This window comes from Rhipicephalus sanguineus, chromosome 4 (assembly GCF_013339695.2).
Source record: "Rhipicephalus sanguineus isolate Rsan-2018 chromosome 4, BIME_Rsan_1.4, whole genome shotgun sequence".
Taxonomy (NCBI): domain Eukaryota; kingdom Metazoa; phylum Arthropoda; class Arachnida; order Ixodida; family Ixodidae; genus Rhipicephalus; species Rhipicephalus sanguineus.
This window is the reverse complement of record NC_051179.1, coordinates 63,202,413-63,225,041: the sequence shown is the minus strand read 5'-3', so window position 1 is coordinate 63,225,041 and position 22,629 is coordinate 63,202,413. Positions and strand designations below refer to the sequence as shown.

At 47.3% G+C, this 22,629-nt stretch overlaps 1 protein-coding gene across 1 annotated transcript in view; it reads right to left on the bottom strand.

The window, feature by feature from the left end:
* Positions 1-22,629, bottom strand: part of LOC119391248 (uncharacterized) — a 108,389-nt gene that overhangs the window by 27,836 nt on the left and 57,924 nt on the right. The window contains exons 9-10 of the mRNA XM_049415213.1: positions 5,270-5,499; positions 2,605-2,700 (exon numbers count right to left, since the gene is read on the bottom strand). Coding sequence (XP_049271170.1) covers positions 2,605-2,700; positions 5,270-5,499 — 326 coding nt within the window. The remainder of the gene's footprint in view (positions 1-2,604; positions 2,701-5,269; positions 5,500-22,629) is intronic.

Below are 22,629 nucleotides of genomic sequence, written 5' to 3'. Positions count from 1 at the left end.
GAAGAATATCTCGAACTACGTGCAACTTTTGTGATTCGTAAAAACAGGTATGCAATAAAGTGGTACGCACTACAACTTTTTGATATAAACACCTGCCCTCAAGTTAATAAAGATTAAGTCAATTAACGAGTTTTTGTTAATTAGTGGTAGCAGTGTCATTTTAACTGTGGCAAAGTTTTCCCACCTCGACGTGGAGTGCGTGTGCGAAAAAGACAAGAGCCATACTGTCATAGGATTAAAAAAAACTGTATTAACTAAAAAAAAAAAACATCCTGTATGCCTGCGGAAAAGCGGCCGGAGAGGAGAAGCATGACAGCCGCATTGATCAACGACGGGGGAAATTTTGTATTTAAGAACCTTGCGACGCATCTACACGCAATGCCCTAGAACTTCGAATCTATCAGCGACGAACTGCCAAAAATGATTAAAGCCGAGAAAGCGTTAATTTAGAGCTCAAGATGAATATGCAGAAGACAAAGATAATGTCAGTAGGGCAGTAGATAATGTCAGTAGAACAAGAGCTCACGATAGACAACCGGTCCCTATAGAAGCAGTAGGAGAGTATGTATATGTAGTTGGATTACTATAGGAGGGGAGCCTACTCAGTTAAAATAAATTCACCGAATAATAAGGATGGGCTGGTGCGCATACGTTAGGCATAATTTAATTAATCACCGGCAAGTATTACTCACACTACAGCTGAAAGTGTATGGCCACTGCATTTTGCCAATACTAATATGGGCCAGAAACTTGGACAATAGTAAAGAAACCCCGAAAGAAGTTGGGAACCACACATCGTGGGACGGCGCCAATAATTACAGGCGTAACATTCAGAGAAAGGAAGACAGTAGAGTGAGTGGAACAGAGAACAAATAGGGGTCGCTGATATCCGAGTTAAAAAAAAAACACTACAGAGAAGAACGATTGTCCTCGCTCTTCTACCTGAATATGAATGCGTCGTACCGGCGGTACAAAACCAATGTAAAAGGTGAACGCTTTCTAAGAAGACTGTTGAAAGGTTTCGTGATGGTGGAATAAAGGCCCTCTGTAGGACAAAATGTAAAGCCGACCATGGCGGCATTCTACACATCAAGAAAGTTCCGATACTCAGAAAATCTAAGTGTCAAACACGTGTCTCGGTGTTTGTAGGGTGCGCCTTCCGTTGAGCCGTTCCAGACACTGCATGATGAATGCTAAAAAGAAAAAAAAAATTGACAGGATCCCTTATGCATTGGCCTAAGATGACTCGAAGGCGGAAGCCTTGTTTTTCTTTTTTTAGAGGCGAAAGCCTTAGATGACTCATAAAACGCGAAAATTGACAGGCGTTCCGCGTCGGCGGCGTCAACACGAGTGATGCAGAAAAATGATCACGTGATGACGTCACCATATGACGTCACAGATCGTCCACATTTGTGACGCCATTATGAAGTCACATTGGCGTCACGTGGCGCGACGTCACTTAATGACGTCATCACGACATCGTAGCTTGGCCAACGGTGGGCCGATCACGGAGGCAGTGCAAAACCAGGTTAGGTGCCTCCGATCTGCAAAACCACTTGCAATGCCTACGGGAGCGGCCCATCTTTCGACAAGCGACGATGGCGTTATCATGAGACGCCATAGTGAAGTCATGGTGACGTCACAAATTTTAGCGATCTGTGACGTCACAGGGTGACAATCACATTATGATTTTTGGAATCAATCGTGTTGACGCCGACGACCAATTTTCGCGTTTGATGAGGCATCTAAGGCTTTCGCCTTAATAATATTCCAGGAAAGACAAGTGCGTGATATTGGGTGTTATCGGGAACAAAGAGCGAAGTACTCGCCTCAACACAGCAACATGTGATGACCACAGAGCAGGTCATTAGTAGCACACGCTAACGCATCTCTTAGAAAATCCCCAAAGGACACTGCGTATTTTTACCCGCCACATGCGCGGCCTTGGCTGCCTCCGAGATAGGCCACCGGCATAACGCGCTGGACGCACAGTCCTTTGCACCGACCAGGCCCGTAGTCAGGGGGGGGGGGAGAGGCTACCCCCCCCCCCCCGACAAATTTTAGTGAAGTAGGTGTTTTTACCAAAAATAAGTAATGAAAATGGCTGTTTTTCTCAAATAGTCAGAAAGACGCTGAAACCACGGCCGGGACTCTGCAGCACTTGTCCAAGTAATCATTAAAGGAGTTTATTGCCTCACGAATTGACTGCCGCAATATTTTTTTTAATAATTAGTCAAGTACGAGCGGAGTTACAGGCACCACTTGTCGAGAGAACAGCGAGCCATTTCTAGCTGACTTTGTGAATTAATTGTAAATTCCAGGTCGCGTGCTGCGCTATAATGTTTGGATCGCGTGTTGTCAGGAGCCTCGGCTGCGTTTTCTGGCCATGCCGAAAAAGTGTTGCAGGGTCGCTTAAACCCTTCGGCGTTGCAACCGCGCCTATCAGTCTCATCGTTCCCTCTCAGCGTTTCTCGCGATTATACAGAACACAGTGCTCCCGTATCATTGAGATAACTATACGAGAGGAAATTCCGCGTGGATTTCTTTTTTTTTTTCGTGTTCACATAAGTAGAGGCACATTCAGTGCGTCGGGACCACACTCACTCTCTGTATGCGGATAGCGTTTTCGATAGCGAACTCGTAAGCCTTCATGTTGATGGCCTCCTGGTCGGTGCTCAAGTTTTCATGTATTCGCTCGATCTGTAAAAAAAAAAATTAAAAAGAAATTGCGAGCCCTTTCAGCTAGCTGTGAAAGGGGATGACCAGCCAAGCTGTTTAGCACACGACACAAAGTGATACAGAATTTTGAACAAAAGTACCAACTCATTTGTTGTCTTGATCGGTGGTCATCGTGACGAAAGGTACACACCTACTGCCTTTTACTTGATCGGTGGTCATTAATTGTGTTGCAGAGAAGAGATCGTCTTGGAGAGAGAACAGGGGCGGCGCGACTCTCTCCCTAAGGGTAGTTCATCGGTAACTCTAGATGGAAGGTACAGACAGCGACACCACGTGACATGACTTCATCAACCAACCCACTTTGAAACTGACCAGCCAAAGATGACGAGCATCCTTGACGAAGATAGTCCCATCAATCGAAACATCGGTCAGCCGGCCCGAGGCCTTTGCTCCTGTTCGTACATCTGCACATCTACAGCACACTGCGTTTCGATCCGTCCGTCGGCTCCTGCCTTTAGAATAACAGAAAGTTGAACGGGTTCGTGCGCACTTATGACAAAAGAAGGTCGGCGTGAAGTCATAGTGATCTGATTTCCTCTCTTGTGTCCGTGACCGCACTTATTTTATCATAGACCCCACCTTTACTTTAGGTTCTTATACTAGAAAAAGAGGCCTTTCGCATCTCGTCCCACGTTAATCATATTACAAAGTTCTGCGAATTGATCCAGATCACTGAAGATCACGTGATGGATGACGTTGAAAAGAGCTTGAGCGTGGCTGCTGGTGTGTGCAGAAAAAGATGGTGGTATGTGTAGAAAAGTTAAACGAACGCGGCCAGCCAGTGTTAGGTAGGGAAAGGAAGACGTCGCTACACTCTATATTTTTATACAGTCTATATATGCTTAGCGATCGTGCGAACGGCGCATGCGCAGGCAAGGGCCGACACATCCACCCCATCCGGTAGACGTGCAGTGAACATTACGGAACTTTACTCGAACCCTTTCGTCTAGCGCTTTAGTTCAGATGGTTCTCTAGATTACTCACGTAATGACACTGATTCACAAAAGACACGCACACGAAGTGCATAGGCGCGCCTAGCCGCTGGCATACCAGAATATCGTCGATGCAGGAGGGCGACCAACAGAGTTCTGAATATCTGATTTTATTCGTGGAGTCTATATTTGCACCAAAGATAATTTAGAGCTACGAGGGACGCCGTAGCGGTTGGCTCCCGAATTAACGCTGTCAGTTCCTGGAGATTCTTAACTCCAGCATTTTGTTATTGTCTTTCTTTTTGCATTTCGGTCACTAACTTGGCAGATAATATTGAATCCCTGGCCTCATACTCTGCCGAGAACGCAGGCGAACACCGCTTCAATTAAACGAAGTAATTACCCGAGGAATTATTTATTAACCAATTATTTTTTTATTCATTTCTGCGCCACACACCGTTTCCGCATTCCTTACAAGACAAGTGCACGTTCAATATGACCCCCCCCCCCCCAAAAAAAAAAACCTTGTCTTATGATAGTTGGACAAGGTCGACGCACTCAGTTAAATGCTACAACTAGCAGAGAGATTTGGAAAATGTTCGTTTAGCTTTTAGTGCTCAGATAACCATAACAAGAAATTTTCTGCAAGATATATTTCACAATTTCATGTGGAATATCTGGGCGACGGAAAATATTTAAAAAAATGTTCCACCTGTGTTATACCTTGAACGATACTAGGAACTACAGAGCTATGTTTTACTAGTGGTATTAATTAACTAATTAATTAAATAAGTAATTGATTAATAATTATTAATTAACACACTGCGAATCCCTCAATGGTCTATAACAGGAAGGGAGAGATACATGTGCGGGATTTGCGAGTTACAGTCTGGACATAAATACAGTATATGACCACAAGAGTGCTAGTATAGCTCTTTTGCTGGGCCATGACCAAAGAATGAAATATATCACTTCAGATTCACAGTATTGTTACAGCTTATGCTTAACCATCTACAATATCAAGTTGAAAACTGAAACAAGTAAATTCAAGGAAAACTGTGGTAAGCATATCTGATTAACGGAACGCTGGATAAATTGATAAACGTCACAACAGCACCGTCATATAATTATATATACTAAACGCCAGCGTCAGCGGGAAAACCACACAGGGTAGAGAGCACAGATGCAAATTGCTATATGATTGCGGTTTTGACCAGGAGGCGCAATGAATCATATTATGCGCGAAAGTTAATGACGCAACCCAAGGCGAAGAACTTTATCAATACGAAGCGAGATGTTTGTATCAGTGATACGTCTGTTACTCTGCATAGAACAAAAGCGCAATTTTTTGACAGCGTCATTTCATAAACATGTGATTGCACCTCATTTTTCTCCACAAATGTAGCTGCGCACCTGTCTGCACTGTATAGAAAGGAGCCTTCCTTCAAATAAACCAGTTGCAAGTGACGCTCTTTCCGGTCCTCTTGTTTTCTCCGCCTTAGGTTGCGCCCTTACCTTTTGCACAGCTTGAACCAACTAGCACAACATGTTTTATTGAGTCATATTACAACTTCAGCACACAGGTGGCACTGACGTACCCCAATTCCTTCGGCGTCCCGCATGGCGGCCAGTTGCACGGCGACTGATCCTTTGACCGACGGTTTGCGCAGGTCGGCGACGTAGGTGCGTCCGGTTACCCAGCGCCAGTCCACGGGCACGAACCTCGCCTCGGCGCGCTCAGCGTGAGCGGCCACGCGTGAAATGTGGCGCAGGTAACGCAATGCGTTCGCCAACGTCAGTCGCTCCAACTCCGAGTCGCTCACGTACCCTACGACGTTCGCCGAAGACAGTAACAGCCAGCGCACCGGATTACAGAATTCTTGAAATTGCCACATTTTCTCAAAGCAACAACCAGCACACCGGGCTATACTATTCCGGACATTGCGAAGCTCTATGTATAGCGAAGCTCTATGTGGCTAGGTTCTGGCTGATTGCGTCCGCAGACAAAAAATCACAGCATATCCACGGAGTGAATGATGATGAGTGGGCGAAGCTGCGGAGGTTCATCGGTAAACCGTGAATCTTCCGTGAATTCTGCCCAGTACATCATCACCGACGTGAGATAGGGCGCGTTTATACTAAAGGTTCGATGAGAGTTATGACGACTTGCAGCTCACTTTAATTTTACATGTACGCTGTGAATTTTCATTGTTTAGAAAACCATTGCTTTAGAAAACATCTGGCGTCTTTCGTTAAGCAGCTGGCGTCTTTTCGTGTTGCTTTAGAAACATCTGGCGTTCTTTCGTTTTGCTTTTAGAAAACATCTGGCATCTTTCGTTGGTTTATTTCATCAATCAACGGCGTTTTGAACAAAATTTTTACTGTTTAATCACGCACAGGAGAAATCTCACCAGGCACTACCTTGGAGGTAAACAATGGCTGCTAATGGGAATGAGAGACAGAAGAAGTCGGCTTTTAGCTAACACTTACGCTTCTACTTCTACTAACGTTTCCTTCTGGAACATGCCAATGGCTGCTAATGGGGAATGAGAGACAGAAGAATTCGGCTTTTAGTTAACGCGCACGCTGCGAATTTTTTATTGTTCAACAACGCACAGGAAAAATCTCCCACCGGCACCACCTTGTAGGTCAAGATCTAGTACTAGCGTTACGACTGGTTACGCACTACGACTGCTACGACTACGAGGGACGAACGGGTGCCGCTTTAAGGAGCTTCGCCCCTAAAAAACGCTTAGAACAACAATTTTCGGTGCCCCACGCGTATGAACCCCTCGCCACAGGTGCCCCTCTTTCACAAGTATCGCGATATCTGGCGGCGGCACTTTACACCAATCGTTCTGCCCCTTTGTCTCGTGACGTAGAGATCGCGCTAGAGTTATCAGCAGCTGCCCTTTGGACTCTGTATGGAACGGACGCGTGTGGTTCGCTCGGAGGAAGAAAAAAAAAGTCGCAGTTTCACCGCAAGGGCGAAGCAATGAATGCGATAGCAACAAATTGTGGTGTTACACGAAGTGAGGCTGACAGCTAACTGTTTTGTATCCGATCTCGCGTAACTACAAAACGCTGGTGTAAGAGAATACGGCCGCTCCAGGGAGCGATGCTTTCCGCACAGTCACTTCGCGTTGAGAGCGCAGCACGTAGAAGGGTACACGAGCCGCCCGCTCTGATGGCTTTCGAGATAGCGTGCGCGCCAGCGATCAAGACCGCGCCCTTAGATTCAAAGTTAAAAGCATATATGAAACACTATATGAAACACATTCATATAGTGTTTTTTTTCCGAAGCAGTTTCAAGAAATAGCGTGGCTCTGTGGTAGACCACCTGCTTGCCACGCAGACTGCGTGGGTTCGATTCTCACTCGAACCTGAAAATTTTCATTATTTACTTTATTTGCATCTTTCCCTTTTTTTTTTCGGTCACGGACAAGATGATTTTGCGCTCACAACCAACGACGCCGACACCCAGAATTTCGTTTCTGCGAAACGAGCTCTTTAACGCTATCACGCTAAAAAAGCGGAAATTGAAGGAGCGACAACGCGCGCAGTGCGAATGGGTGCGATTGGGTGAAGCCGGTAGCGCAGAACGTGCAGCCACAGCCGCTAGTTTCGCTGGCTTCCGCCTTGGCATTCGTAGAAAAGCTCTGAAATTTTAAGGTGGAGGACTTTGATGCCTCATCAAACGCGAAAATTGACCTTCGGCATCAACAAGAGTGGTGCAAAAAATCTTCCTCGCGTGATGGCGCCCCCATATGATGTCATGACGACGTCACGAATTGCCAAAATTTCTGACGCCATTATGACGTCACACAACGCTACGTTACATAATGACGTCATCACATAACGTCGTCGCTTGGTCAAAGGCGGGCCGATCCCGGCGGCAGTGCAAGACAACGCTAGGCGCATAAAGCTGGCGGGCGGGCAATACATCGGCCGACAAAGATCGCGCTGGAGGAGCAGGCCGGGTAGAGGGTAAAGTATAGCATAACCTTGTATAGGTATAGTATAGCAAAGGGGTGGGAAAGGGTAGTGATGGTGAGGAGGAAAGGAAGGGCATCAGCTCCGCTGTTTCCTCAGCCATTGCACCAATGGTGTGTAGCTGCCCTTCCACAATTTCTTTAGGTTGTAAATATGTATAGGTAAAAGCTCGGCGCAAAGAGCTTGCATACCTATACTCCATCTCAGAAGTTCCCTTCAGCACTGTGAAGACTACAGGGCCCCTTAGCCAATAGGAAGGGCGATTAGCCCCTCCACATGTATTCATCCGCGTCGCGTCGTCTGCTCAGCGTCTCCCTGGCGTCTGCTCGCACGCGTAGGCCGAACCACAGCCTCCTAGTGGCTGAACGGTAGTGGTGAGGTGGAGTACAGGAATAATATTGTTGCGCAATCGAGTCTTTGCTTTGCAAAAGGTAATGACGCAACGCAAGGCGAGGCCCCGCCACGATGGTCTAGTGGTTATGGTGTTTGACTGCTGACCCGCAGGTCGCAGGATCGAATCCCGGCCGCGGCGGCCGCATTTTCGATGGAGGCGAAAATGCTTGAGGCCCATGTACTTAGATTCAGGTGCACGTTAAAGGACCCCAGGTGGTCGAAATTTCCGGAGCCTACACTACGGCGTCTCTCATAATCATACCGTAAAGGGTACCCTCACCAGGTTTGACAGTTTTGAGCTGACGAGCGCAATTCAAACACTGGGTGTTCACGATCACGTCTGCCAAAATTTGCAACGCTACGCGCCGCGGAAAGGGGTCAAATTTCAAGCTGAACGCTGCTTGCCCTTCTCGCGAGCTCGCGCCCAGAGAATGAGGGGATGACGTACACGATGGAATGGCTCTACGTAGATGTAGTGCTGTGACGTCGGTCCTCTACGTAGACGACTGTGCTCTGACGTCGCCAACAGTAGCACGTGACACTGCGATAATTATTTCACACGACGTGTAATCTGTGTAATTTGTTGCTTGAATAGATGAATGTAACTTGAGAGCAACAATAAAACGCACAAACGGAATGTGCGCATTTTCTTTTTTAATTTTTACTGCGAATGCAGCGAGATGCGAGGCTTATCTACCCCCGTTTCGCATGCGTTCGTGTTCTAGCGCTTTGCGCATGGTGTAGACGCCACCCGTTACAACGAAACTAATTTTATACCGCGTTCCAGCGCTCATTAGGCTCATTAATGCTCCCGCGTCTAACTAGATGTTCATGCGCAACACCGCTAGTCTCGTGTCTATACAAATGTCGCAGCTTTCGTGCTCAGTAATAGGTTGAAAGCCTAGTGATCGGCGAGGGCGCATTCGGCATAACTTGCAGAGATGAACCGCAAAGAACGCCGCCACAACGCCGCTCGCGTCTCGGGGGCTCGGGCTGGTTCGGGCACGTCATGCGCTAGCGACAATGTGTGCGCATGACGTGTTAATGCATGTGCGTCATGTGATCCTCCCGATCGCGTGCCGAAGAGAGCAGGGAAGGGATTTGGCTTGCGAAGGCTACACGGGGCGAGCGGCAAGGGTTTCAAGCTCGCCTCCTCGCATCATGGTTTCGCGCCGCCTCAAAACATTGGTTTTCTCAGCTTCTAATAGACCGACTAGAAAAATACTTGTAGCCTAATGCTCTCTATTGGGCGCGCAACAACTTCCAGTGTCTAACTAATGCCATCTTGGTAGGAAGCGCACAACTCTTACAAGACACGAAAGACGAGCGAGGACACGAAAGACACAAGCGCCTAACTTCAACTAAGCGTTTATTACAAAACGTCAGAATATATAGGGGGGGGGGGGTCGTTCCTGTTTCTGTACCCCCCCCCCCTATATATTCTGACGTTTTGTAATAAACGCTTAGTTGAAGTTAGGCGCTTGTGTCTTTCGTGTCCTCGCTCGTCTTTCGTGTCTTGTAAGAGTTGTGCGCTTCCTACCAAGATGATTCCATACCAACTTGCCCGATATAATTGTTTATTAACTAATGCCATCTTCGACAAATCGCCCCGGTGCGCACCGGGGCACCAAGGCGCTACGATGATTGGACGAAACGGTGCACCGGTGCGATTTCATGAAGAAGCCATAATTAAACCCCAATAATTAACGAAAGGCGAAGAAAACAAGAGCGCCCCCGTACCTTTTTCCTGCACCTCTTGTTTTCTTCGCCTTTCGTTGCATCATTACCTTTTGTACAGTATGAACCAACTAGCCCAATAACGTGTTTTCTTGAACATTTGCTTACTTGTTACAATTTTTGACAAAAGCTTATGTGCTTGATTGGAAAAGCAATTTTGTGATTAATGTAAATATAACTATATTCGCTGTTTAGATAGTTATATCAAAAACAAGTTGGAGAAAGAGGTTGTTCCACTACAGTGTCTGAAACGAAAGAGCTAGCACTAAGGAATCCGTGTGGAATTGGCTCCAACGGCAATTCCCAACAGGCAGTGATGGCGACGGACGTTTGTAAAGGGGCAGTTACACTCATCTGCCCCATGGTAGAGTACATATAGTACTGTAAATCTTGCCTTTAGTACTAAACGCAGCACCGCTGCATACAGTTCTACCATAGTACAGGCTAATCTGAATATTTCGCCTGTTAAAGGGGTCATGAAGCAACCCTTGGGCTTGTTGAAAAAACACATCCTGCGGAAAGCTGACACGGCTATGAACTGCTCTGCCAAATATTACAGTCGTGCGCGCCGCGTAATGGCCACAAGCGGAGCGCGAAGTTGCCGTTTCCCCAGGCACGCTCTTTTCAAACAGAGGCCGGTTCTCACTCTCGTCGGTGGGCGGGGCGTCTGTCCGTTTACGTCGCGGATCTGTCCGTTTACGTCGCAAGAGACATAGCATGCTTATTGGCCTATAGCCGACGTAAATCGAGAGCGGCGTTTAGATCAGATGCGCTTCTTGCCGCGGGGTGCCGCCACTTGCAGGCGCCGCACTCCTCAGTACACGGTAGCCGCACTCGCGCAAGCGAATCACAGCGGGAGGGCGATCGCGTTTCATTACGCGCGCTGACGTAACTTCTTTCCCCCATGCCATCCCTCCCTGTCTAGCTTCCAGTGCGCTCGTCGAAACGAGAAAAGAGAGAAAGCGCTGGGAGCGTGCGCCAAACCCCCGTAACTCCGCTGATTCTTGACGGATTCGAGAAATTTTTGCGGCAATCGATTCGGGAGGCGGTACACTCCGATACTGAGGTCATTAGATCATTACTTGGAAAAGTGGTTCATGACCCCTTTAAGGCGAACGGCTTAGATACCTCATCACACAACGGCCGGACTGGAGAGGCGCGCGCGCAATGGGAGCGTTTCTCCAGGGGTAACGGCACCGCTTACCGCGCGGGGCGCTGTCAGCCTACCGTTCTTGCGGCTTTTCTTCTGCGTCGAGTATTGCTTGCGAAGTGCACAGTTCGCACAGTGTGCGTGCTGCTAGGCAGCTACGTCGTAACACGACTCGTGTGCCTGCGTGCAGACTTGCTGGTGCATTTTGCATTCTGAGAGACCTATTTCGCTATGTGAAGCAGTGAACTGTTCGCTGTGGACCGGCCAACAAAACCATGGTTTGCTGTTTCTTTCTGCAATGTAAGTGATGGTCAGTAAGGTTCAGGACGTTTAACAGCAGAGCTGTTTAAGCCGGGCGTAATGTACCTGCTAAATCCAAAAACTATCGTCATCATGAACCGACACGCGCTCCTCTTCCAGAGCGCGGTAGGCGTTACAGAGGTAAGGTAGCCATAGCGCTATAGGACGCTCACCAACGGTTTTATCGAGACGTTCCAGGGCCCGGTAGGCTTTCCAGAGGTAAGCTAGCCAGAGACGGAGCGCAAATACCTCTGTCACAGGGCTGCCACCGAACTTCGTTAAACTCCATCAATGTAAAACACCATGAGGGAGTTCGACGGAGATGGAGTTGTGCCCATGTCACACGGCGGTTTTACGAGCTTTGGACAGAAGCCGCAAGGGGACCATTAGGCGCTGCTGTATCTATAGTCTGCATGCAAGATGTCGCGTCTAATGACGCTGAAAACATTCTAATGGTACTTGCGATTATAAAAAAGTATAATCTAATCACATCAATACAAAAAAAAAAGCCGCACCTCCCCGAAGGGGATCGTGAGGAAATGCGAATGCATTTGGGTGCACCCGATGAGTGTGCGATTAATTAATGAAGAGAGACGAGAGTGTGCACGTAAGCATTATTTATTCATACGTCAGCACCTGTTCGTGTTATCGTTGTACCTGACGGCCACAATCACCGCCTTGTGGTCGCTGAAGTGCACAGTCAAAGGGTCTTTGAGAAGTATACGCGCGGCACAGTTTCGCGTAAAGACCAGATCAATGCAACTCCCGTGAATGGTAGTGGGGCACGTGTTGTCGGAGGCGGCAGAGAGACAATGCATAGAGTGCTTGGTCTGCATGTACTCCACCAGCCACTCGCCACTCTTCTTGCGCACGTCAACGTTGAAGTCGCCGACCAAGACAATGGGATCAGAGGGTTTGGAGCGCACACGCACACTTTCCATAGCCGCGTCCAGCTTCGCGGCAACGGCGTCCCAAGCGAGGTTGGGCGCGAGGTACACGGTCACCACAAAGACCGTCTCCGGTGTAGGCAAGGGTGTACAAGTCCTTGTACGGAGACGCCTATCGAACGGGAGACGTGGCAACGGCGTGCGATATCAGTTCCCGTACTCGCATCGTGGAGCTAGCTCCGCGGTGCGAGCGCCCTCACCGGGTACACTCCTCCTCTCCCTTACCCTCCGCTGCTCCGGCGAGCGCCATCACACGCCCGCGCGCTCCTCCTCCCCCTTACCCTCCGCCGCTCACCACCTGCTCCGGTTGCTAGGCGCGGCGCAGCTGTTGCTAGGGGCGAGGAGGAGCGCGCGCGGAGAGATCTGTGCGCACGCCGACCAGGGACGCACGACAACCCCCCACTAAGAAATGCACTCGCATTTAAAAAAAAACATCCCACGTACCGTGGGAGTTGATGTTATACGAAGCATGCGGCGGGAAGGTGACTGTGACGTAATTTTTTTTTTATTGAGCGAAACACTACAAAAAGACGCTAAAGATTTGCATAAATTTTATACGCACACATATATGTTGAAGAGCCGCATATGTGTTTTATAACCAGTTGTTTACAGCTGGGTAACGCTGCCAACGGCAACGTGGGTATTACCAACACCAGAAGCGGTAAGCTGATATGTAGTGCTTATGCATGTCCCTTATGACGGAGAACGCACGGACGTTTCCCGAACCCGTGTGGATGTGTGGAAGAAGTTCTTGACAATTCTTGAACAAGGTCCTCATCACCGTGATCAGTGAGCACCAGCAATTGGTCATGAGTTGTTATCGGATCCGGTCGTGATCGCGGTTACGAGGGGTCCATGTGTAGCGAAGTATGAGGCATAGTACAGCTGCTAGAAATCGTGGATGCCTTGGTCATTTCGTCGACAGATTGTCTGTCGATAGAGCCGGCGATATGTCGGAACGCGAAATAACACTTCGCGTTGGTGAGGTATAGGCCATCGAGGCTGGTAGGCCTGGATAGTGCTACGTAGGGCAACATCAGTGAATGGCGCTTGTCGTATTAGTAGACTACCTGGGTGTATGTGGGCTACGTAGCGTAGTCTACAAAGCGGCCGTCAATCAATCTGGCATCATACTCGGTCAGCATGAGGCCATCGCCCAGCCTCGTAAGAAATGAAGAGGACACTGCGTCGTTCTGGCAGACTAAGTGCAAGTTACGATACGATGATGCAGGGGCTTAGCCGGGGGGGGGGGGGGTTCAAACCCTTCCCGAAATTTTTCAGTTTTGCTTGCGTATATATACACGCGCACATACAAACGCACGCGCGAACATACATAAAGTATGGTTGAACGCCCCCCCCCCCCCCCCTCGCAAAAAATTTCTGGCTACGCCCCTGCGATGATGTGAATATCATACGTAGCTTTCGTTAATGTATTCCTCCGGGGTCGAGCAATGCTTCAATATACCTTGCTGAATCAAAGGAATACAAATGTAATGTTTATTAGACTACTATAAAAGCGGAGCCAACACTGGAACCACAGCCGTTAATCTGATATGACGCCTCTATCGTAGGAGTATATACACATAGTAGGGGTATCATGCAGTGTTTATTAGAGCACTGCACGGGCCGTAATTTTCGGCCCGGGCCCGGCCCGGGCCCGGAACTCGTTCAAATTTACCCGCCCGAACCCGGCCCGGTGGCTCAAAATGAGACCCGGGCCCGGCCCTAACCCGAGAAAAAAATTCGCCTACCCGGCCCGGCCCGGCCCGACCACAGATCAGGCCCGACTGAGGCCCGACCCAGTAATCTAGTTGCTGTTTCCCGAACATGGAATCCAGAGCAAGGTGTTTGAAGTGGCAAACATCTACGCTTTGTTGGCGTATGTTTCGCTAGCAATTATACTTTAACGTACGGCAATTGAGCGAACATATTGGATACAATCATTGTTTGTGCGGCAGAGATATTCTGTGCCCATTTTTTCTGCAAATGCTCTGGGGATCATGAAGGGCGTTTTGTAGCAGACATTGTAGCAAGGAAAGTGTTTTGCAGCACGAGTTCAGTTTCGATAGGGAGTGCAATAACAATAAAGAATAGATTGATGGATGGATGGATAAACTTTAATATGGTCCATCGGAACGCGCTCTAGCGCGCTGCGGGCCGCTCCGGCATCGGAACAGAAAGACGAAGTCTCTCTGCTGCGTTCCAGACCCGTTGGACTGCCCATATACCTGTTCTTCTAGCACGGAGCTGGTAATAGCAGCCTCCCATTTGGACGGCGTGATGACTTCGCCGCCACGTAACACGGAGCACCGCCAGAGCATGTGTTCTAGATTGGCTTGGCAGAGAACAAGACGCTCACTTTACTTTGTTTTACAGCGAAAGCTGTCATGAGATGACAACAAGGGCCGTTTTTGGCGCCGTAGTTGTCCGCCGCCGCCGCCGGTGTCCGTAACCACTATCGCTCGAAATAAGAAAAAAAATAATCACAGCATATCCACGGAGTGAATGATGATGAGTGGGCGAAGCTGCGGAGGTTCATCGGTAAACCGTGAATCTTCCGTGAATTCTGCCCAGTACATCATCACCAACGTGAGATCGGGCGCGTTTATACTAAAGGTTCGATGAGAGTTATGACGACTTGCAGCTCACTTTATATTACATGTACGCTGTGAATTTTCATTGTTTAGAAAACCATTGCTTTAGAAAACATCTGGCGTCTTTCGTTAAGCAGCTGGCGTCTTTTCGAGTTGCTTTAGAAACATCTGGCGTTCTTTCGTTTTGCTTTTAGAAAACATCTGGCATCTTTCGTTGGTTTATTTCATCAATCAACGGCGTTTTGAACAAAATTTTTATTGTTTAATCACGCACAGGAGAAATCTCACCAGGCACTACCTTGGAGGTAAACAATGGCTGCTAATGGGAATGAGAGACAGAAGAAGTCGGCTTTTAGCTAACACTTCCACTTCTACTTCTACTAACGTTTCCTACTGGAACATGCCAATGGCTGCTAATGGGGAATGAGAGACAGAAGAATTCGGCTTTTAGTTAACGCGCACGCTGCGAATTTTTTATTGTTCAACAACGCACAGGAAGAATCTCCCACCGGCACCACCTTGGAGGTCAAGTTCTGGTACTAGCGTTACGACTGGTTACGCACTACGACTACTACGACTACGAGGGACGAACGGGTGCCGCCTTAAGGAGCTTCGCCCCTAAAAACGAAATAAGAAAAAATTTCCAGGATGGAGCGAGGTTCGAACCTGGGCCCTCTCCGTGTGAGCCCAGTATTCAACCCCAGAGCCATAACCGTGCTTGAGACTGCTTTGCACAATGACCCTGTACAGGCTTCATGTCGGGAAGGAACCACATTAACATACGTAATGTAGCGTGGTAGAAGAGCAAAATACCGAAGGTCGCGGGATCGAATCCCGACCGCGGCGGCTGCATTTTAGATGGAGGCGAAAATGTTCGAGGCCCGTGTACTTAGATTTAGGTGCACGTTAAAGAACCCCAGGTGGTCGAAATTTACGGAGCCCTCCACTATGGCGTCTCTCATAATCATATCGTGGTTTTGGGACGTTAAACCCCAGATATTATTAGAAGAGTAAAATAACAACCAAGTGTCACACAATGCGAATTCTGTAAGCAGGCGTCACACAATTCGAATTGCGCAACGAGTTGGTTGTTGAATGCTTCCAACCCATTACAAAGGGTTGGACAGAGGCTGGACAAAGGTTGTGGCATCAGCCACAGCATCAACAATGTGGACATAATGCCTTACATGTGTGTAGCATGTACCACGGTTCTGTGTAGAATGAAGAAAAATCGCTTAGTGGCTGCTTCCGTACTTCACAAAAATGATGATGATTTATAGCGTAGTGGGTTCCTCACAAGTGTACTTCCATTGGTTGCGAAGGAAGCCCATACCGCTCCCATGATCCATTTGCTCAGGGTCTCAATAAGGTTAATTCCCTCTCTCTATCTCTTTCTCACGTTAGCGTATGTTATAAAGCGTGGAGGGAGTGTCAAATGACAACCGGGCATCACACAATGCGAATGACGTAACTTGTGGGTCCTTTAAAGCTTCCAAGCCATTACAAAGGGATCAGCCATAATTCTTCATCGTCATCAACCGTCCCATCAAGAAAGTGCTCATAATGCCTTACAGATGGTACCTCGCTTCTCCGTAGAATGACGAGTAATGTCGTGGTGGGTGCTTCCCAACTTCACAAAAATTATGATTTGTGGCGTAGTGGGTACGTTCTTAGTGTACTTGTATCAGTAGCCACAAGAGAGCTTATAACGGGCTCTAGAAATGCCGCTCTTCGAGCTTTCGCTGTGACTGTGCTGCGCTTTCCGCGCAGGCCTGGTGACTTTTTTATTCTACTCTAAGCCTATTGAAACTTATAGCATGCTCTAACCACAAATCCAATCGTGCACTCTTCTCGATATGTAGCACCTGTTTTCACCATTGTAGCACTTTGCCACAGCAAGAGAAACAGACGAAAAAAAAACAAAATTTGTGACCGTTGTTGTAAATACACTAATCTAGGTAAAGGTAAGGAACCGCATGCGTGGTACCACGTGTATGCGTATAGGCAGCCGAAAGGAAGAAGAAAACCATTTGTCCTAGCATTATTTTCATATACCACACCAGTGCCAGTATATACAGTCTATAAGTTCGTTATGACATAGTTTATAGTTTACTTCTTCACATGTTATTGTGCGAGAAAACAAAGTACCAAGAGATTCCTGCTTTAAGCACGCCATGCGCTGTTGCATCACATATCCTGCTGCGCTAAAGCTTCTTGCACTGCTCGCGCTGGCCGCACTGGCGCACCACATCTGCCTTGCCAATGGCGAAGGCGTCGGCAGTCGTTGTTCTCAAATTCCACCACTGGAGCAAATCTAGGATGTCTTTATGGGCCTGTGCAGAATGACCATAGCTGTCCAGCTCATTCCTTCACTTCTTTCATTCCCGAACGTCGTACCTCTCTTAAATGTCATCTTAAACCTCCAGTTTGAGGGCTTCTCCTTGATATTAGGGGCGAAGCTCCTTATAGCGGCACCCGTTCGTCCCCGTCGTAGTAGTGTGTAACCAGTCTTAAAAACGGAGGGGGCGTGCACACATGAAGGCTCCCTAAAGACAATGCGCTGCGACAGTACGTGATATGTATCGCCCTCTCCTCTCCTACGGTACCCCCCCCCCCCTATCTTGCCTCGCGGCGCAGCGTCGTGAGGCAGCGTCGCGGCAGCGTCTTGATTGAAAAAACCGACCGCTCGCGCTGCACAACCGTTCACTGACCACCCCGTATATATAGGCACTGGATTTGGACCTCCAAGGTAGTGCGTGTGTGCGATTTCTCCTGTGCGTGATTAAACAATGAAAATTCACAGCGTACATGTAAAATTAAAGTGAGCTGCAAGTCGTCATAACTTTCATCGAACCTTTAGTATAAAGGCGCCCGATCTCACGTCGGTGATGATGTACTGGGCAGAATTCACGGAAGATTCACGGTTTACCGATGAACCTCCGCAACTTCGCCCACTCATCATCATTCACTCCGTGGATATGCTGTGATTTTTTTCAACAGTGTATACGTTATACACGGTTCGCACCGTGCTCGTTTTTTCCATATTATAATGGTTTATGCCTTCCCAGCGATGTTGTACCGGTAGGAGGTGGCCATTGGACTACGCGGTTAGGACTGGCAGGAGGTGGACGAAGCGTTTTCGATATATTTTCGGGGTTCGTTCGGGTTTGGTAATAAAGGTGCGACTAAGCTTCTCGAAGCTTACTCATTGGATGCATATGGTTCGAGGTAAGGGGACATCACCCGGCACGGAATCTGTCGTTGTCCTTTTTCAAGCCAGATACTTCGTCAAGCGAATATACTTCACCCCACGCCTTGTTTGATGAACCTATTCTATTCCTGCACATTCCAACGCTGTGGCGGCAGTATCATGTAGCTCTCGCACTATATAGCGCACTATATAGGGCCTCAAACACGCGGCTAGCGGACCCCTCGCTAACGGCCGTACACTCTTAGAAGAAAGGGCATCGGGGCACTCCCTTTGTGAGAGTTTTGACTTGTCCCGCTGGGCACTCCCTTTTCCGGGGTGAAACAACTCCCTCTAGACAGGGAGTGATTCAACGCCTCCTCATGGAGTACAGCACTCCGTCTGCGATAGAGTGAAAGCACTCCTCCGAGGGAGTAAAGCTATCACGTTGAAACAGCTTTGAAATAAAATTAATCGAGCACAGAAAATGGCACATTCATACGCGCACACATTCACGCAACCAAAACACGTAGAGCGCTCGCAACCGAAACGCATACATTAGAGGATTTTAGTCTGTCCGGCACCGGAATACCGGGTGTGAACTGCGCATACGCACGCCCGGTAAACATGGCCGCGCCGCTGAAAGCGATTGCCGTCCACCTCGAATCTATCAAGTGGTCGTCGCGCGCTCTGTCGCTCGTTATCTCCGAACTGATGCTTTTATTTGCTTTAGGTTCACGTCCTGAAGCTTCGACAGCAAGGTATTCGTGTCGATTCGGCACCGTTTTCGAGAGCCATACTCAAATAATCAACGATGCAGGCTTAGCGAGCGACAATCCCGGAATCTCGAAGGTCATACATTATGTATCGGTTAGTTGTTTTTATCCTCCATAGATGGCGCAACTTGACGTGGCGGCAGCTACGGCACACAAAGCGGCTGCGAAAAAGAAAAATTTGGCACTCGAACAACGTTTCACGGAATAATTTCTGCAATGCTTATCTCTAGGGGTAATCAGAAAATGGACATCAATGTAAACACGCACATATGACAACACCTACAAATCGCACACGACACAGGAATCGAACTCATGACCACAAGCACCGAAAGCAGACACTCTAACTACTACGCCACAGAGCCACCGCGTGCTTGGTTGACTTTTCACGGCCTTATAATTACCAAGTGGTTTGCAACGAGAGGGCGGAGCTTGCTACTTCTTTTTTTGCATCATCGGCGTGTGTTTGCGCGTGGATTAGGTTAGTAAATAGTTAGCGCGGCGCCATGAACTCACGAAGGCCACCGTTAGCACCTTCAGCTCCGACTTCTGTTCGTCGTTTGTCGAGCCGCAAGAGAAATGATAAACGTGTGTTTTTTGTGTGTTCACCATACATCGTGGATGTCTCGCTCGCCCAAAAATTTGCCCATACCGGCGTGAAAAGTACCTTTAGATAGCGAAACTCACGTATGTGTATTCTACGAGCGTGTGCTGTGGGAGCAGTTTTAGTTATTTTTGCCGCAAGCTGCAAGTGTCGGCAGTGCGTTCTCAGCTGTTCGAAGACCATCATATGTCGCATATTTTTGTTACATACGTCGATGTCAGAGTTCCAAGGGTATTTTAGCGTACACCTATACAAGCATGTGCATTTATTGCGCGTGTAGGTGCTGTTGCGATCTGCACGCAGGGTCAGCGGCACCTCTGAGCAGTTAGACGAATATTTGCGTGATGAGCACTTACGCGCGTTGAAGCACGACATACAGTGCTTCTGAATTAGTCATAGTCAGTATTTATTTGCTTTTATACTCGGAGACTAGCTACCTTTTACTAAGCAACCCTTACTCTTCTGTATCACGCCGTCGTTCAAATGTATGTCGAAGGCGTCCACCAAGGTTAAGCACGATGTCCATTAATTCGCGAGTGACATGTCTCCCTTAAAATAGAAAAGATAATACTGTTGCGCCTCTGTATTGCGAACGTCCGCGTGTAGTTGGCACTACTCCTGAAGAGATTGTGCAGTACCTATTAAAAAAAAAGGCATTATTGTATGCCTCAGTGAAACAGCTGTTCTTCAGAAAATAAGGTGTCATTTTAATTAGAATATTTTTGTCACGGTAGGACACAACTTGACTTTTTCGTGATTCAGGATTACACATAGCACGAACATGAGTGCAGCAGATAAATAAAAACTGAAAAAAGTGGGTGCCATGTGCACCCCTACTACCTCGTGTACCTGTAGTTGATTCCAAATCTACAAATTATGCGACCATTGATAAATGATCAACCCATCAATGTTCGATCACAGTTGATCTGTGTCCGTTTACTGCCTGTCGCTTATTTGCACGATGTTTTGTAAGAATCATTAAACCCATCTGGTAACGCAAGCATTATCTATAGCATGCAGTGGTTCTAAAGCGGGGGGGGGGGGGGGGGGGTCAGCGAAGCCATTTCTGGGGGTCCGCGAAACGCATCTTCGAACAAAAAAGAAAATACGCCTTTTTTGAAGAAACAATATGTCCAATGACAGCGGCCCCCACTATTTTTTGTTTTGCTTCACCGCATAACGGTTATGCATTGCGGCAGAGCTGACTTATGCTTTCCATGAGATGGCTGTAAAGCTTTTACTGCAATTTTCTACCACATGTGCTTTTCCAGGCTTGCATATTTGAAGAGAAAGCGTAGCGAGAAACAGCTGAAATGTGGCGGCAGATCGCACAACTTAGTGACAAGCTGTTGAGATTGAATTGGCGTGGCACTTTAGTTTGACCATTCTTTGCCACGGAGAAACGCAAGGCACCTGTTTCACGCTGCATGTTGTGCTAATTTATAAGCCCTCACCCCCCCCTCCTTACTTCTCACTGCAAGGGGTCCCTCATCACTTCCACCAGTCCACAAGGGGTCTCCAAAACATCCATGGCTGAGAACCAGGACCTATATATCAGAGCCTGAACAATTTCTTTTACATGTACAAGGACTTTTTTGTTTGAATGCATTACAAATTCTTAAAACTTCAAATGATACAATAAATGCTGGTTGTAGCACTTTATTAGAATCAAAACAATAACATTCACAATGTCAATGTAAATTATACATTTTCATCTACCACAGAACCTATGCTCATTATTGAAGAGATGAAACAACATACACAATGCAACCTGAGCACTAATTCACAGCAGTAAAATATTATGAAAGTATAGTTCGAAAATTCATCACAAAGCAAGACACATACACTTCGAAATGCCAGTATGCAAGTACAATCCAAAGAGATGGCATGCACAGCAGTGGCGTAGCCAGGGGGGCACACCACCGGGCATCCCCCCCCCCCTCGAAATGTTTTTTTGCTATGGCATACAGAGCCCAAAATGACAACTGAACACATCTGCCTGCCCGGCTCCCACTTCAAATCAAGGAGACGACCCCCCCCCCCCCCCCGAAAAAAATTTCTGCCTATGCCTCTGATGCACAGAGAACTAGGTGTCTGCTTACACATGAAGGCAACTCGATAAGTAATAAAGGCTTGCAACAATTAGGCATGGTGGTGTACCATTTTTCTTATATATAGCATTAGTTTGCCCTCAGGCATGAAAACATGTTACGCATGATTGTGCAGTTCAATGTTTTGTATAAAGACCTGTGGTGTCGACCATAGATCCATCTGCCAAGGTTTGTAAACACAGTCGCCTTTATTCACATATTTTTAAGAAATAATGTAAATTTATAAAGTTAAGCTTGGGAACATGGCATTATTTCGCAACCCTATTCACCCGCATTATTATGCATAAATAGTAGACCAATGGTTACAATATTTACATGCCCGCTAGTGCCATGAAATGCGACCGGAAAATTGGTTCCTCGTCACCTTCAACAGCTCAATTTATGGCTCATGCAGAAGTGCCACATTGAAAATGAATCCGCGAATACCGTGACAGGAAAGTTACCTCGGAGTTAGGCAATAACATGCTTTGAATTAAAAATTGCCCATCAATACTGGTGGTGGCTTGGCACATTAGAGCCAAGGACTGGACATGCCATGAGGTTGAATAAAAATTGACCAGGGAATAAATAACGGCTGTAAAACAGTAAAGAACCATGCTTAGTAAGTTAAATGAGTTTACATTCAGCATCTTTTCAAGCCATGTAAAATTTTCAAATGCATACTGTTATTGGAAAGTTTGGACTCAGCACCGTGCATAACACAGTGCAGCAGTCCAAGTGCTGACAATCCTAAATACTGAGAGATGTACAAGATCATCAGTATAGTATACTGTAAGGCACAGGAGTGTTCACAGAAGAGACCGTCTTGTAGACAAACAGGTGGGCCAGGACTGTTGCTGCTTTGCCAAAAGTGTTCAGTCTTCCTGAAAAAGATATCAAGCAAAGAAGTCTTAAGCTTTCTGCATCCATACAAAATACCCACTTGTCTTCTCTTACTGCAGACTTTTCCAAAAAAACAGAAAAATACAAAATTAAGAAGCTGCCAAGTATTTTCTTGTGAGATATGCAGAGTGTGCAGCACACTTTCATTCTTGTAATATCTAGAAAGACGCAGCATTATAATACAGAAAGACGAGGCTCAATTGCTTGTCCATGTTTTGCTGCCATGTTTTTATACACCTAGCAAAAGAACAAGGTACAATAGCTAGTGTGCAGTGTTGCTTGTTGTT